At 34.2% G+C, this 14,742-nt stretch overlaps 1 protein-coding gene across 1 annotated transcript; it reads right to left on the bottom strand.

The window, feature by feature from the left end:
- Window positions 1-4,183: 4,183 nt before the first annotated feature.
- On the bottom strand, window positions 4,184-13,533 carry mRpL24 (mitochondrial ribosomal protein L24). The gene is made up of 6 exons (XM_085942849.1): window positions 13,384-13,533; window positions 13,006-13,181; window positions 10,863-10,980; window positions 8,281-8,421; window positions 6,152-6,283; window positions 4,184-4,908 (listed from the first exon to the last, which is right to left on the bottom strand). The coding sequence occupies exons 1-6, from the start codon at window positions 13,477-13,479 to the stop codon at window positions 4,810-4,812; spliced, it is 762 nt and encodes a 253-aa protein (XP_085798975.1). The 5' UTR covers window positions 13,480-13,533; the 3' UTR covers window positions 4,184-4,809.
- Between the last annotated feature and the right edge of the window lie 1,209 nt (window positions 13,534-14,742).

The raw sequence follows: 14,742 nt of genomic DNA, 5'->3' as shown, positions 1-14,742 counted from the left end.
AATTACCAATATCGTAAATGGAACAACTCCGCTCTTGTTTAAATTTTCTTTATATATTATAAAAGGGAATCTAAAAGTGTAATAATTCATAGTGCAGCTTATTTGTAAAAAAAACCTGTATTATTGGAATTGCTAAATTCCGCTCGATAGTTACATTATTTAGTTTTTCTCCTTCCTGAACAATTTACCCAAATGAAGCTAGCTGGTTTGCATATTAAGCAGTCAATATATATATTATGTAACAACATTAATATGAACTTTTTTAATAAGTTTTGAAACCTCATCGCACTTAGATTGGCTGCACATTAGGTTATCTCCAAATTACAGTCAGCTTGGCAATTTAGTTTTTGTTATAGTTACAGTTGAGAGCTCTGATGTATGTTGTTGCAAAGGGCGGTATTAAATTTGGTTCATTTACTTCTGTTTGGTGGACATCTTGTTGTAGGACATATATCAAATTATTTTTTTATTCAATTAATTAATGAATAAGTAAGTCATAAGATTTAAGAATGTTGCATTCGTTATTTAATATATGTATTTCAATACAAAGCACGTTGGTTGAAATCCAATAGGTTCCTATGTAAGTCCTGCTCCATACAAATATTTTTTTTTAAATATTTCTAATATCTATGTTTCTGGAGAGTCCACACGTTGTATTTGAATGAAAAGCTCTTGTATCGTTGACAAAATCTTTATGCATGTCATTTTCTCCAAAATTAATTAGCATTCGTATCCAATTATAGTTTGAGATAACTCCTTAGGAATATACTACAGAGGGTCCTCGTTATCCGAGCGAATCCGCTTACAACGGGAACCAAAATTCCTTAAGTAAATGGGTTTGATTGGGACACATTTAGAAAAGAAAAAGACATGTGAGCAAGATAGAAATAGCGTGGGAGTGTGGGATTGAAAGTGACAGTTGACGACTTTGAGCTATTGCGCTTTTTATGTGTTTTTTATAGTTTTTTTTTGCATTTCCCTGCAAATTCGTAACGACTCAGATAACGAATACTTGGATAATGAGGACCCCCTGTACTATTAATTTGTTGAAAATATTTTCTGACCCACTCAATATGCCAATTGACCCAATTTTGCATTGTGACCCATAGGTTAAGAATCCCTGTTTTGTACTGTTAAACAGTGTTAGAATAAATGAATCATCATAAGGTTCGTATCATTCAACCTAAATCAAACTAAACCATAGACAATATACGTACAAATTGTATGAGTAGAAAATGTAATTGAAAGATACGAACCTAATATGTATCAATTATTTACAAATAATACACTCTTATTTTCCATTAGTAGGTAGCATATTTTTATGTGATATTTTTGTCGTTGTTTTACTAATTTAAAGTGATATTAATTTTATTTAAATATTGTGAGATTTTTAGCCATACATTACAATCTAATTGAAATACAATACAAGGTACACATTATAATAATCATTCAGTGAAAATTAAAATAGAGTTTAGTAGAGGCTAAGTAAGAGGTGGGCACACGAGGAAAAAAACTATGACAATACCAACCTAAAAGAAATTACAGTCGAACTCGGTTATTACGATCTCGGACATAGCGAGATCTCGAATGTAATGAGGAAACATTCGTTGACATTTCAGTTTATGATTTTCTCCGTACATTTATTCACTGTTATAACGAGCAACTTAGCGGATATACTGAGCTAAAATACTGTTAATGTGTCGATCGTTTAAAAACATTTCGACCCTAAGCAAACGAACAGGATGCTGCCAGGGTCGGATTACGTTTATGACACTAGTTAAGTGTCTAAGTACCTACCTAATTGGTGTCCGCCGACAATAATAAAAAAAGTACCCACGCATATGGTTGAAAAATCCAAGGTTTGTGAAGTCCGTAGGTACTTACCAGCGTTCATTACAATAAACAACTTCTTTTGTAGTTTATGAATGCTACGCTTGTTTCGGGGATTTTTACGATGGTTTTCAGATTTATTTTCGACTTTTTGTGTAATGTGACCGCTTATATACAAATACGCAATATAATATAACAAGCAAAGCTATTCGGTCCCATCTTCCTCGAAATAACCAAGTTCGACTGTATATTATTTGTATATAAATAAATCATTGTCTGTCAATATCAGTGTTGATTTTGACTCAGTTAAGCGTTTTTTGTAACTCGTGTGCGCTTTTTCGAGTACCTAGTTAATCTAATTGGTATTTTAATAGAAATTATATTAAAATAAAATCTTATTTCAAATATGTATATTTTTTTTATTCTATACATTAGAACCAGGGCTCAAACTTAGGGCCATTGCTGTTCACGATTTTCATAAATGACATAGCATTGGTAATTAAAAATACTATGTTTTTGTTGTTTGCTGACGACTTGAAACTCTTCATGGAAGTTGTCACCTTGGACGATTGTCGTCAACTCCAACTTGATATAGATAATATATTAGATTGGGGCAGGCGTAACAAACTGGACTTCAATATTGATAAATGCAATGTTTTATCGTTTACTAAAGCCTCACGAGTATTGTTTTTCCAGTACTCGATGCATGGCAGAGTTCTCTCGTGAATATCATCTGTAAGAGATCTTGGAATTACGTTTGAAGGTAAACTGACGTTTAGTGGTCATATAGATACCATTTGTAAAAAGGCGCTAAAGATGTTGGGCTTTGCCTTGTGTAATTCCCGGGTCTTTTCGGATGTTACGGTACTAAAAATTCTCTATAACTCCTTAGTTAGAAGCAGACTTGAGAGTGGGTCTGTCGTTTGGGCCCCGCATCAGTTGAAGTTCGGCCTTATGGTGGAGAGTCCAAAAGAAATTTTTAAGACTCCTTTACTTTCGGCTGTATGGATATTATCCGTGGCTCTATCCGACTGATTTTCTCTTAGGGATGCTTACATACTGTAGCTTAAAATTTAGAAGGGATCTTTATTTAGCTACATATTTTTTCAGACTTATACGCGGCGTAAATGTGAACTCTGCCATTCTTGGTGGTGTTGGCTTGTGTCTCTGATAATTACCTTAGGAATCGAGGGCATCCGTTATTTGTTCTCCCACGGTGCAGAACTAACCTGCCATTAGTAATGCCAATTGGGAGGGCAATAACAATGTTTAATGAAATCGCTTCGAATATTGACATATTCCACTTACGTGAGGGTGAATTTAGGTGGACGTTGTTTTTTAAATTCTTAAAATAGGGTCTGCTTAACTCATCCGGTGTACTTCCTTGTACCTATATACTTAATATTTTTTGTATTTACACATTTATACTGTAGAATAACTTAACTTACTGATCTATCTCTTGTGTTATGTACATAAAACTGTTTTAATAATATTTCTTTGTTTCTAAATGTCATGTTGTGGAACGTCTTAAACTTATAATTTGTAATGTCCACAATATGTAAAATAAATAAATTGAAATTGCCCCGCGTTGGGAAACACTGCTCTAGTGTGTATGAGCCTGCTCACCACGTATCCTTTTCCATTCTTGAATTTGATACTTCAACTATACAAAGTATTTCTTAATATGCCACTCAATCAATGCAATGACCTTGCATGTACAACTTTGAATAGATAATCGTTAAAATAATCTCTTAAGTGCACTTTCAATACAAAATATGTAACACACTTTTCAGAAGTCATCGAGTGAAGTGTTTCCATCATTTTAATAGATAGTTTATTTTCAGAATTTTCCTGTTCATAGAATTATACTTGGTCCTTTTAAAAGTCTGTTTTATAATTACATAGGTCATAGATAATACTCTTCAACCTGAGTTAATAATCGTTTGTTGTTGGTGTATTTGAGCTATCACCACACGAAGGTCGAAAATTAAGAATTCTTGAAAAGTAATGAAAATGTGAGAAATTTTGCAGGAAAGATAATATCTTTGTCATTATGATGCTCTATCTTTTCTCATTGTGCGAATTTAAAAATGAGAAAAAATATATTTATATCAAAATGGTACTTATTATTTTAAATGTCTAGAATAAGAAGTAAATGCATAGAGTTGACAAGCAACGGGGGGGGGCTATGTCTATCCCTGAGGGTAAAAGAATAACTTGAACGGTCAAAACTGATATGCCTGCACTGCGCATTAGGAGTTTTAGTTTTCGAAGGAGGCCAATCCCGAGAATGTTATATCGATAAATATTGTATACTTCTGTGTATGAAAATTAAAAGAACCATATTGTTTTTAAGATTTATTTGTTGATAACAAAAATACAAATATATCTTTAAAATAATAACTAGTTATTTATACTATTATATTCTACATACATACATAAATGCCCCAATACCATAAAAATATCGGGAATATTCAAATTAATAATACAATGTCATATTTTTTGACACTACAGATTATTGACATTATGGTAAAAGTGACACATTTTAAATGCTTACCAAAATATTTAACCGAAATGCGTTTTGATATTATCAGACAACTTATAATACATAAAAACCATTTACTGCACCAAAGAAACAATTACTAATCTATAAGACATCTTTAAGATTATTATATTCATTGGTAGGCATAAACTACCAATGTCATCTGGCTTTTGACTTTCGAATCCATAGACAATCAAAGGTGAAATAGAGATATTAAATATTGAATAAGACAATATCTTTTCAAATAGATTCTTTGATCATGCAATATTTTTACATCATAAAGGTGTGGTCGAGAAGAGTATTTTGTGTATATATAATAATCGAATTTTAGTCAAAACTGGGCATACAATAATATATTAAGTGCACTAATCAATCGATATATCAAGTCCATTGATTATTCAAATGTGACACTGGTACCTATAATGCTGTCTGTTCATTTAATACCAGAAAGTTTTTTGGGGTACTCCAGTTTCTTCAATACCCATCTCTTCCATAATTTCCATTTCAAATGTTTTTAATGTAGGTTTGAATGTAACCTGAAATCATAAACAAATATGTATCATTGAAATTATAATAACATTCATGTCTTCTTAATCATGTCGGACCTACCAGAAATTAGTTAAGGCTATTATATCATTTTCCTCAGCTTGTAGAATTGCATTTTAGTGGACACACCTTGCACTAAAATAAATGTTCCAAACTTGACAATTTACTGCACTGCATCAGATAATAGCAATTTCACCATATTGTCTAGAGTGCGCCCTAGAGTGATCCTCAACCCATTGAATGTTTTCCATGTTTCATACACAAACTCTACTAGTTTAACCCATTTTTCGAGACCTTCAGATTTTACATTAGCGTCCCACGCAAATAATCATAATTATCAGGGTTAGAAGCCAAATAAGAATACATGTATGTAATAACGCCTGTACACGTGCATGCAATAGTTACATCATAAAAATATTGGTGAAAGCCGTGACGTCGGTTATGCGTCAATTACATTGAGCTACTTTACGAGCTGCTTGTTGGCAAATTTACAAGCTGCCTGTTAAGTCGCCCAGTGTCATCATTGAACAAGCTAACAAGCAGATTGTAAACAATCTACCGAGAAAATTTGAAAGCCGGTCAACTTTACACGATACATGCCGGTGTGTGGGCCTACTGCATCTGCGCAGTAGCAACCTCCCGGTAAAAAAACCAACTGCGTTCTGTCAAAATAGTTGCTGGCTTGTGGCTTCTCAGCGAATGGAAAGTTTTATGTGCCATCATCACAATCGCAGTAGCTGAATCGCCCGCTTTTAAATTCGCCAACAAACAGCTCGTAAAGTAGCTAAATGTAATTGACGCATTAGTAATTAAAGTAGTAGGTGCCTACTTTGATTTAATAAACAAAAACCGATTGCCAAAGTAGCTTGATTTCGAAGAGCGCTGATGAGCAGGTATTAAAAAGACCAATGGTTAAAATTTGTCGCAATTAGTACGTCGCCTTGTAGCATAGACGATAATGCGCGGACGGGGCGTAAACCCAAGAGATGCTGGTTCGATTCCAGCCGGGTGGCTAACTTTTTTCAAAAAGATTTTTTCTATTGGTTATAATATATTTTCTCAGAAGTGTTTTTCAAAATTATGTATGTTCAAAAACAAATACATACGACTAACAAAGTTTAATGTGCATTTTGTATGGCGGATCTTAAGAGCCTACTTCCACCCTTCGCTACTGCTGCCTGCACTTCAAAAACATTTGGCATAGATGTATATTTATCGTCGGTCAATACTAACCTCTGATATAACAGTTGCCACAGTATCCTTAAGCTTATTTTCGAGGTACATACTAGGTGTCTTGTAGTCCTTAGTTTGTTCTGCTTGTTTTGGTGTTGGAATAATACGATTGGTTGCCGTCGAAACCCTTACCTGGTAAAAATTTTAAGATAATAAATTATTCCTATGTATAAATGAATACATAATTCTTATACAAGCAAATAATGTTGTTACAATTATTTGACAGGAGCAAGTAAACTGTAAGGATTGTAGTGTACTTGCACCCACAGGGGAAGGAATGGAGGGAGTATGTACAGGATGTGTACTTAAACTTATGTTGCTGCCTGAAATAGATTTTCAACATGTGTTTCATTACATTATATCACCATATTTGATCCTAAGAGGATCGTAATATCGTCGCCCCAAAAGCAAAAAGGCACTTGTGCAAAAATAGAGTTAGAGAAAAAAAATCGTGTGGAGGTTCTTAATATTTTCAAATGAAATTCAGAGCACAGATGACTTATTACTCAGTGATTGAAATGCATTTTTTTTTATTTTTCATATCTTGTGAAGATCCTCGTCACAAGGGCCCTTCTGCAACAAAATCTTTTTTTAAGGCCTTACACATTTTAAAATAATTAAGTACTTAAATCTTTTATTTTTGTATCCACTGCACATAGACTGGCAAAATCGTGTACAACTTACGTTTTTGTGATATGTTAATTGAAAATTAGTTTACAAATACACAAGTGATATTGACTTTATTTCGTAAATTGTTATTTCATGGATTTAGCTCCACAAATGCCATTTTCCCTATAATGTAGAGAAAAAAATTACGAACAAAACTCATAATGTCAGTCCCCTTTTCGTCAGCTGAATGTAGAACTATTCTAACTTACATTTCAAATTTTTGAGGAGAGTTTTTTGAAACGAATTATTGAAATTATTTATTATCTTTATGGATAAATGGATGCATCATATTTTAGTAGGATTATTGATGAAAAAAATGGTGCGTATACTTGTCCATATAAATGTTAAATAACTGAAGTAGGCTGTTTCAAAAAACTTTTCTGCAAAATATTTCAAATGTGAGTTAGAATAGTTCTGCATTCAGCTGACGTTTTGCTTTTGGGATGATAATATGGACCCCTACAGAGTTTAGGTTAACAGTTTGTGTTAACAGATTTTTGTTTTTACAAGAAATGGATGTTAATCACTTCAACCTATTCATTTCATACTCCGGGATCAAACAAGTGAATTTGCCAGACATGGGATTTGAATACAAGACCTACGACATTATTAGCTGGCACATTACCGCTCAGCCAGTGTGTATTAGAGGTCGTACCTCGTCAGAATATGATTTTACACTTAGTACTTCGATGTTGCTCAAGTGACTTTTATTTGACGCTTAGTAGTGCAATGTAGCGGCGTCACGAGCATTTTGTTTTAAACTGATTTTAATTTCACTTAATTAATACCAGTATGCAAAAAGTTATTGTTGTATAATGGTATTTAGGTGAAATCGGCTGAAATAAGTTGATAAGTCATAAAATTATAATTTATTTAATTAAGACGTTTGGGGTTGGTATAACTGTAGGAGTAACGAGGAGTATTCATCATTTGAATAGACAATATTAGTGCCTGTGTTGTTTTAGATAAGTAACAACTTGTCCAAACACAATTAGAAATGTTTGAAATAAATAATTTATAATTTTTAACATTAGACATATTGCATAAAATATGTAAAAAAACAATCACTGACACAATCCAATTGGTACCTGAATCTCTGTGTGTAATTGTTATTTAAATGTGATGATTGCTTATGACAATCACATGTCAAGCGTCTGTAGTGAAAATCGTGTGATATACAAGACTTGCTTATTTTTCTTTACATAAAGTGCTGACTAGACGCTCATGCTTTACCACAAGCTTACCTGCGCAAACCGGTTTGTATTGGGAAGCCCGTGTGTATGGACGGGATACTGTAGCATGCGCAAACTGGAAAGTGCTGTGAAAGTAGTTTGCACAAACTATACCGCACAGGCAAGTCTCTGCCGTCATCCTGGCGCTTAAATTATAATCGCCAAAATTGATTGTGTCATGATTTTCAACAAACTTCTGCCTATGGAAGGTATAATACATTGACTTACCCTTTCCCCTGTTTCGCTGAACCGCCATTCAATCTCTGTCGGTTTGAGGGTCTCGGGATCGACAAGTTTAACTTGATGAGTTACCAAAAGTGGACTTTCCGATTTTACTATTACACCAGGGAAGTTTTTCTCTTTTCCCATCTGAAAAACCATAGATTATGAATGTTTAAATGACATACCGTACTGACCCAAATCATATCTTTGAATTAAAATTACCATATTAGGTTAATCAGGTGATCACAGGCTAAATAGTGTCTAGTGATTTGTGACATTCGATGTACGTCACCGATAGAATTAACAAAAAAAACCTTGTTTTTAAAACCACCTAATTAAAATATTTCAAAAATTCTAAATTTGCTGTACAAAATATAATAGAATTAACAAAAAAAAAAACGGTGTGTGTCCGTATGTACGCGCGTTTGAAGTTATACTTCTTAGGCGTAACAAAACAAAAACAAAACTTGTGATAACCTAGATTCTTCAAGTAGCTCTTAATTATCTTGTTAAATTACACACTCACGAAAAAGGGCCGCTTATTGGAGCGCCACTGGTTTATTTCTATACACTTTAACTTATATTACTAAATTATATAATTATTTCTCATTGTTTTTATTTTTAAAGTAACAACTGTCACTCTGACGTTTAATCGTTTGTTTATGTAAGAAATTGCAAATGGCCGACAATAATAAATTCTACTATCAAACTTGTGTTTGTATACAGCTGGATGATTCGCAGCTAACTTCATACTGCCGCGCACTTTCATAATGGTGTGCGCGCGCAGCTCTCAATTGCACTCTACCAAACGCCCCAAAAGAAGTATAACTTCAAAAATTATCTAGTACCACATTAACATCAATTCACTTAATGTTTTACATACGTTATTGTTTTCCATGAATTTGTTATATAACTATAAAAATTGTAGTAGAAGAGAGTCACAAATGCGCGACCTCCTTAGTAATAGGAATAAGACTAACAGGCCATCCATAGATTGAAACCGCACGTGAAACGGTTGTGTGCCAATGTTTTCCATTCATGGAAATATATTTTCACAAAGTATATAAGCATCTAACCATCCACATCGGTTTGTATACCATACAATTACACTTACAAACTCAGTCAAAATATTATTTCATGTACAGAAATCATAAGTTTAGTATGGCACACGGCTCTAAACTGCATACGGTTTCAGTCTATGGATGGCATATGGTTTTCGATCAGGCTAACCTTCTACCCGCAACAAGTACCTATACTCCGAGATCTACAAACAGCAGTGGCAAAGGGTGACTTTTGGAAAGAGGTAGGCTGTGGAGATCTGATAAAAAGAGCACACTTGTCAGGTATACTTACGAGAATAGTACGATATTTACTACTAATGAATAGGTACACACTAGTAAATGACAACGACACACTAATTCAATGAAACTTCAAAAACTCATTGACGACATAAAAATGAGTGATGTGTTTAAATTACGTATTTTTCAATCAAAAATCATTAGATAAAATTTATTTTTATTTATAAAAACAATATATACTTATTTATTAATATTCGATTAAACGCCGTTGAAATTATTTTTTTAATTATCTAATTATTAATGATTTTGGACTAAGTGCGCAGTCGTGACAACATTATTATGCGCGAATGTTTTAGGCTCTGCGATAGGAGCTTACCTTATTTCGTACAAATCAGCAGACTGGCTGAGGTTACGAGACGTAAAATCCATACGAAAAAAATTCAGAATTATTTCACACATAATCGGAGATTTATTTACGTCGAGACATCGCGGCGTTTATTATTTATTTACGGCGCGCTGTGGTATATTTTTTAATACCTTTGCAGTTGTTTTGTAAACTGTGTAATACTGTAATACATTCCTAAATATATGACATCTCTCGTTGGCAAAATAAATTATTTTTATATATGTAACATAAAATAAACATGTCAATATGAAATTAAAAAATATTTTTCTTAAGAAGGTAGGCTTTAAATAATCGCCTAGTATGGATTCTTCGCCACTGACAAACAGTGGACGAGTTTGTACATTTGGGATCGACAATTAATGGAAAAAGTAGTGTGAATCAGAAATAAAAAGGCATATACAGATCGCGAAAAATGTGATAACATGTCTTACGATTATATGGAAGGATCGAGGAATTTCAACTGCCACGAAAATGATGCTTGTGCAAACATTAGTGTTCTCAAGAGGGCAGAAGACAATTAATGACTTTTAAATGTTGTGTTAGTTCCGAATGCTTCATGTTTCTTAAACACAGGACGGACCAGTCAATCATTCAGAAACTAGATAAAGGATTGGATCTCGACAATAAACAGATGAAGAGCGTTGCCGCGCAGGGACAACTGAGTGAAGGAGCCATTACTCTGCCCTCAGAGAGGCAGAGGATTGTGAGGGTTGTAGTCTTGGTCGCTTAGAAGATGACTGCATTTCGGGATGGTCATGTTCCTCAGCCATGACGGAACGCCCGAGAAGAGACTAAAATTGTAGCATTTTTATTACAAAAGATACTTTGAAAAAACTTTTCCTAATATCTAAAATATAATATAATATCAAGTAACCAAAACTTACAGATCGCAGATGGGTATTGAGACCTTCAACAAAGACCCAATTTCTCTCTTGGATAACTTGACTGATGTTGCCCTGTTTCCCTTTGTCGTTACCAGTCATGATTTCAACTCTATCACCTCTGAAAATTAAAAAAAATATTTTACAAAATTTTATAACAAATGATTCGGTTCTGAAACAAGTCATTATTTCTTGAATTTAGATACCACAATGTTTTGTCAATAAATTGTTAGGATTTTATTACAGGGATCGATTCAAAGCTATCATACAACCTTGGATGAGGAAGTGGAGAGCATCACAAGAAGCCATACTATGGATTCAATGAGGCCAGGGTTGAAATGTGTTGGCCTGAGGTCAATAAGCAGGAGTCGCGCGGTTCCAAATAAAAAAAAGGTTGGTAGTGGAGAACAGAACCGTATTTATTGAAGCAGCGTATCGATTACCAGTGTCAGCCGTGTAAAGCAGAAGTCTGAATGTAAATATGTATATTTAAAGTCACGAGCAGCGTTGCCAACTTAGCGTTTTTTGCCAGATCTAACATTTACGAATAGGTAGACATCTAGTCGCATCTGGCGTATGGTGTTAAATCTAGCATTTTTGGGCTTGGAAATTACCATTCCGGCCTTTTCTACCTTACATCTTACCAATAAAGTAAATAATGATGATCAAATTTTGTGCATTCTTCTTCAATCTTCATTGTTTTGTAAACAAAGATGACTTATTTTAAATACTTACGGAATAAAAAATACACCCGGGGTGTAGCCCTCAACTTCTCAAGAAAGCCAGCAACGGGCGGTGCGTATCGTTGGCGTAGTGAAAAAATCATTGAACTCGGTGCTTGCCTTCCGCCCGAGAGTTCTGGGTTCGATCCCGGTGAGGACACAATATTTATCTGTTTTTCTCAAAGCCTGGGTGTTTGTGATTGTCCAAAATTACTAACAACCACCTTGCACGAAAAAGTAAGGACATGGTTATTAATAATTCTAAATAAAAAAAAAAATACAGCGGCAAACACATTTTGAAAATAGCCATTATACTGGATTATTTGTTAGGTTAACCTAACCTAACCTAAACTAACCCAACCTAACAAATAATCCAGTATATCGGCTATTTTCAAAATATGTTTGCTGCTGTATTCCCAATAACCGAGTTCAATGATGATTGACGCCCCGCCCACGACATGCCCTGCCCTTTGCTGGCTTTCTTGAGAAATTGAGGGCTACATCCCCTGTGTATTCCATATAACCGTAATGAACCAGAAAATCTACTATTTGTTTCTGCCATCCAGCTTATTTTCTCACTCCATCTGGCATATTTTGTTATATATTATCGCAGTTGGCAAAACTGGTCACGACATGTATATGTAGCAAGCTTTCGAGATATGGATATAAGCTGGCAGTGCAATTGTTGACAGCACTGGGGGCAGGATGAAAATACCGTTCATAAGTGAAAGGCACTGTATGTGAATTTTGACTAATATGTATTTAAGAAATGTAATAATATGTAATGAGTATTAAATTTACTAAAATGAAAAACAGGGTGCAGAAATTACATGCAAAAAGAGGGAAAATATTGTAAAGTAACGCGGGCCGCATCACTACTGGCGTGACGAAAAAAATCATGAACCCCCTTTTTTACAAAACACTTTTGAAATTTTAAAAATTATGCGTGTTTTTTAAATTAATCGTGTGCAATAGCAACACTCTTATACCAGATAAGTCGAAACAAATCTCAAGATATACGAAATTCCTGATAATAAATGTGTTTCGGGCCGCATATAAAAGCTTAAAGGGCCGCAGGTTGAGTATCGCTGCTGTAGACGGTTTTGAGTCATCTCATCTATAGAGGGTCCTCATTATCTGAGTCCCCGCAGTTACAAATTTGCAGGATAATGCAAAAATAATTATAAAAACACAGGCGCAATAAATAACTTAATTTTACACTCCTACGCTATTTCTGTCTTGCTCATGTGTCTTTTTTCTTTTCTAAACGTCCACCAATTAAACCCATTTACTAAGTAATTTTGGTCTCCTTTTTAAGCGGATTCGCTTTAGGAGATATTTTTACGGTCCCAATTACCTTCGGAAAACAAGGACCACCTATATATGAATAATGGATCATTGAATTAAATAAACTAAACGGTTACTTGAAAAAGGACCATTCTCCAACGGGCTCGAGGAATACTTTCTTGGTACGCATGTTGGGTTGATTCTGGCGTTGGAATTGGAAAGTCCACGGTCTGTTGGTGGTGAAGCGGAACTTCTTGCGAGCGATCTCTCTCTTTAAATACTGAGGATATCCCTTAGGGGTTTTCCAATATACCTGAAATGAAAACGTACGCATAGAAGTTTTGATTGACGAAGGTCCAATGGTTACTCTTCTGGGCAGAATGCGTAGTAGGATGATAAAAAAATTGATATAGTAATTTGATCAAGGGCCAGGGTAATTTTTTTTTGAGTAGCAGTTCCGGGTCTGAAAAATAAAATATTTTTCCTGTGTTCACAATGGATTTTTGAATAGGTACCTGCTCATAACTTCTCTTGATGTAGGATTCTGGGAGATTCGAGAATTTCTTTGTCAAATCACCAACTTTGGTTGCTAAATACGTGAAGATTTTCATACTTGAATTATTATTTTTAACCTAGAATTTTCTGAATTTTGACAAATTGCTCCTGTAGCATAGACAAAAAAGGTCATAAAGTTGAAAAAGGCTGGCAAGTGAAATCGCAAATATTGGGGAATATAAAATAATTAATTTTATAGAACCATTTTATTAATTAAAGTTATCCGAAGCACCTAAATATAACGTAACGAAAAAATGCGAGGTTTTCAACAATAATCTCAAGGACTTTGGAGTCCTTTTATTTATATCTTCAAGAGGACGACCAAAACCAGCCACCAGGACAGTTATAGGGAATTGGATAAGGTCAGTACTGTTGGGAGCAGGGGTACAAGAACCACCAGGCAGTGTCCGCTCAGTGGTGGCTTCCTTAAACTGTAAATATACTCAATATATGATATATTAAAGAGAGGTAACTGGCGTAGTGAGTCGACATTTCACGACAACTACCAGAGAACGATGGACACACCAACATCAGAAGAGGGAAAGAACCCATTAACTTCTCTATTCAATCATATACATTGAAAGTCACGATGGTCTATACCTCGTCAATGAATCATTGTCACATACAGGAATTTGGCATACCCAACACCAGATGATAACAAATAGATATCTCAAGGACTTCAAAGTCAAATTCGAATAATGAAAGGAGTTTTACCTACCAATAAAACTCTTATTATTCATGTTGACTTTGAAGTCCAGGTAACTTCTACCTGGTTCCTTGAGCCATATCATAATGAAGACAAAGGGGTCCCAATTCCCTACATATAAAATAGACGCGCAGGTATGACCAGTAAATAAAAAGGGATGAATGACCAACGAAAAGAAAAAGGAAAATAAATTAGTAGAATATAACCTCACACGAAGAAGAAAGAGCAAACCCTATCTCATGGACTTCAAAGTCAACATGAATAATAAGAGTTTTATTGGTAGGTAAAACTCTTTTCATTATTAATACCTGTATTAGTTTTTACAAGAGATTTAGGTAGGTACTTAAAAATAAAATATTTACAAATCGGTATGATATTAATGCAGGTTATAACAGTATAAGATAATATCTAAATTCTTTTTTAAAGTTTCAGACATACCTACCTACCTACCTACTTATATTAGGTGACAGACACATTCCTTGTGACAAAATCTTAAAAATTAATTATTTATGTAGGTACCTAACACAAGTTCAAATAAATTTAATATCTAGTGTTATTTTCAAAAATAGAGCCTTTTGGCCTTGTAGTTTATAACTTTTATGGCTAAAAAATT

This window comes from Rhyacophila brunnea, unplaced genomic scaffold (assembly GCF_057557595.1).
Source record: "Rhyacophila brunnea isolate RB1 unplaced genomic scaffold, BYU_Rbru_1.0 scaffold_15, whole genome shotgun sequence".
NCBI classification, from domain to species: domain Eukaryota; kingdom Metazoa; phylum Arthropoda; class Insecta; order Trichoptera; family Rhyacophilidae; genus Rhyacophila; species Rhyacophila brunnea.
The sequence above is the reverse complement of the archived record's forward strand: the minus strand, read 5'-3'. Positions and strand labels throughout refer to the sequence as shown.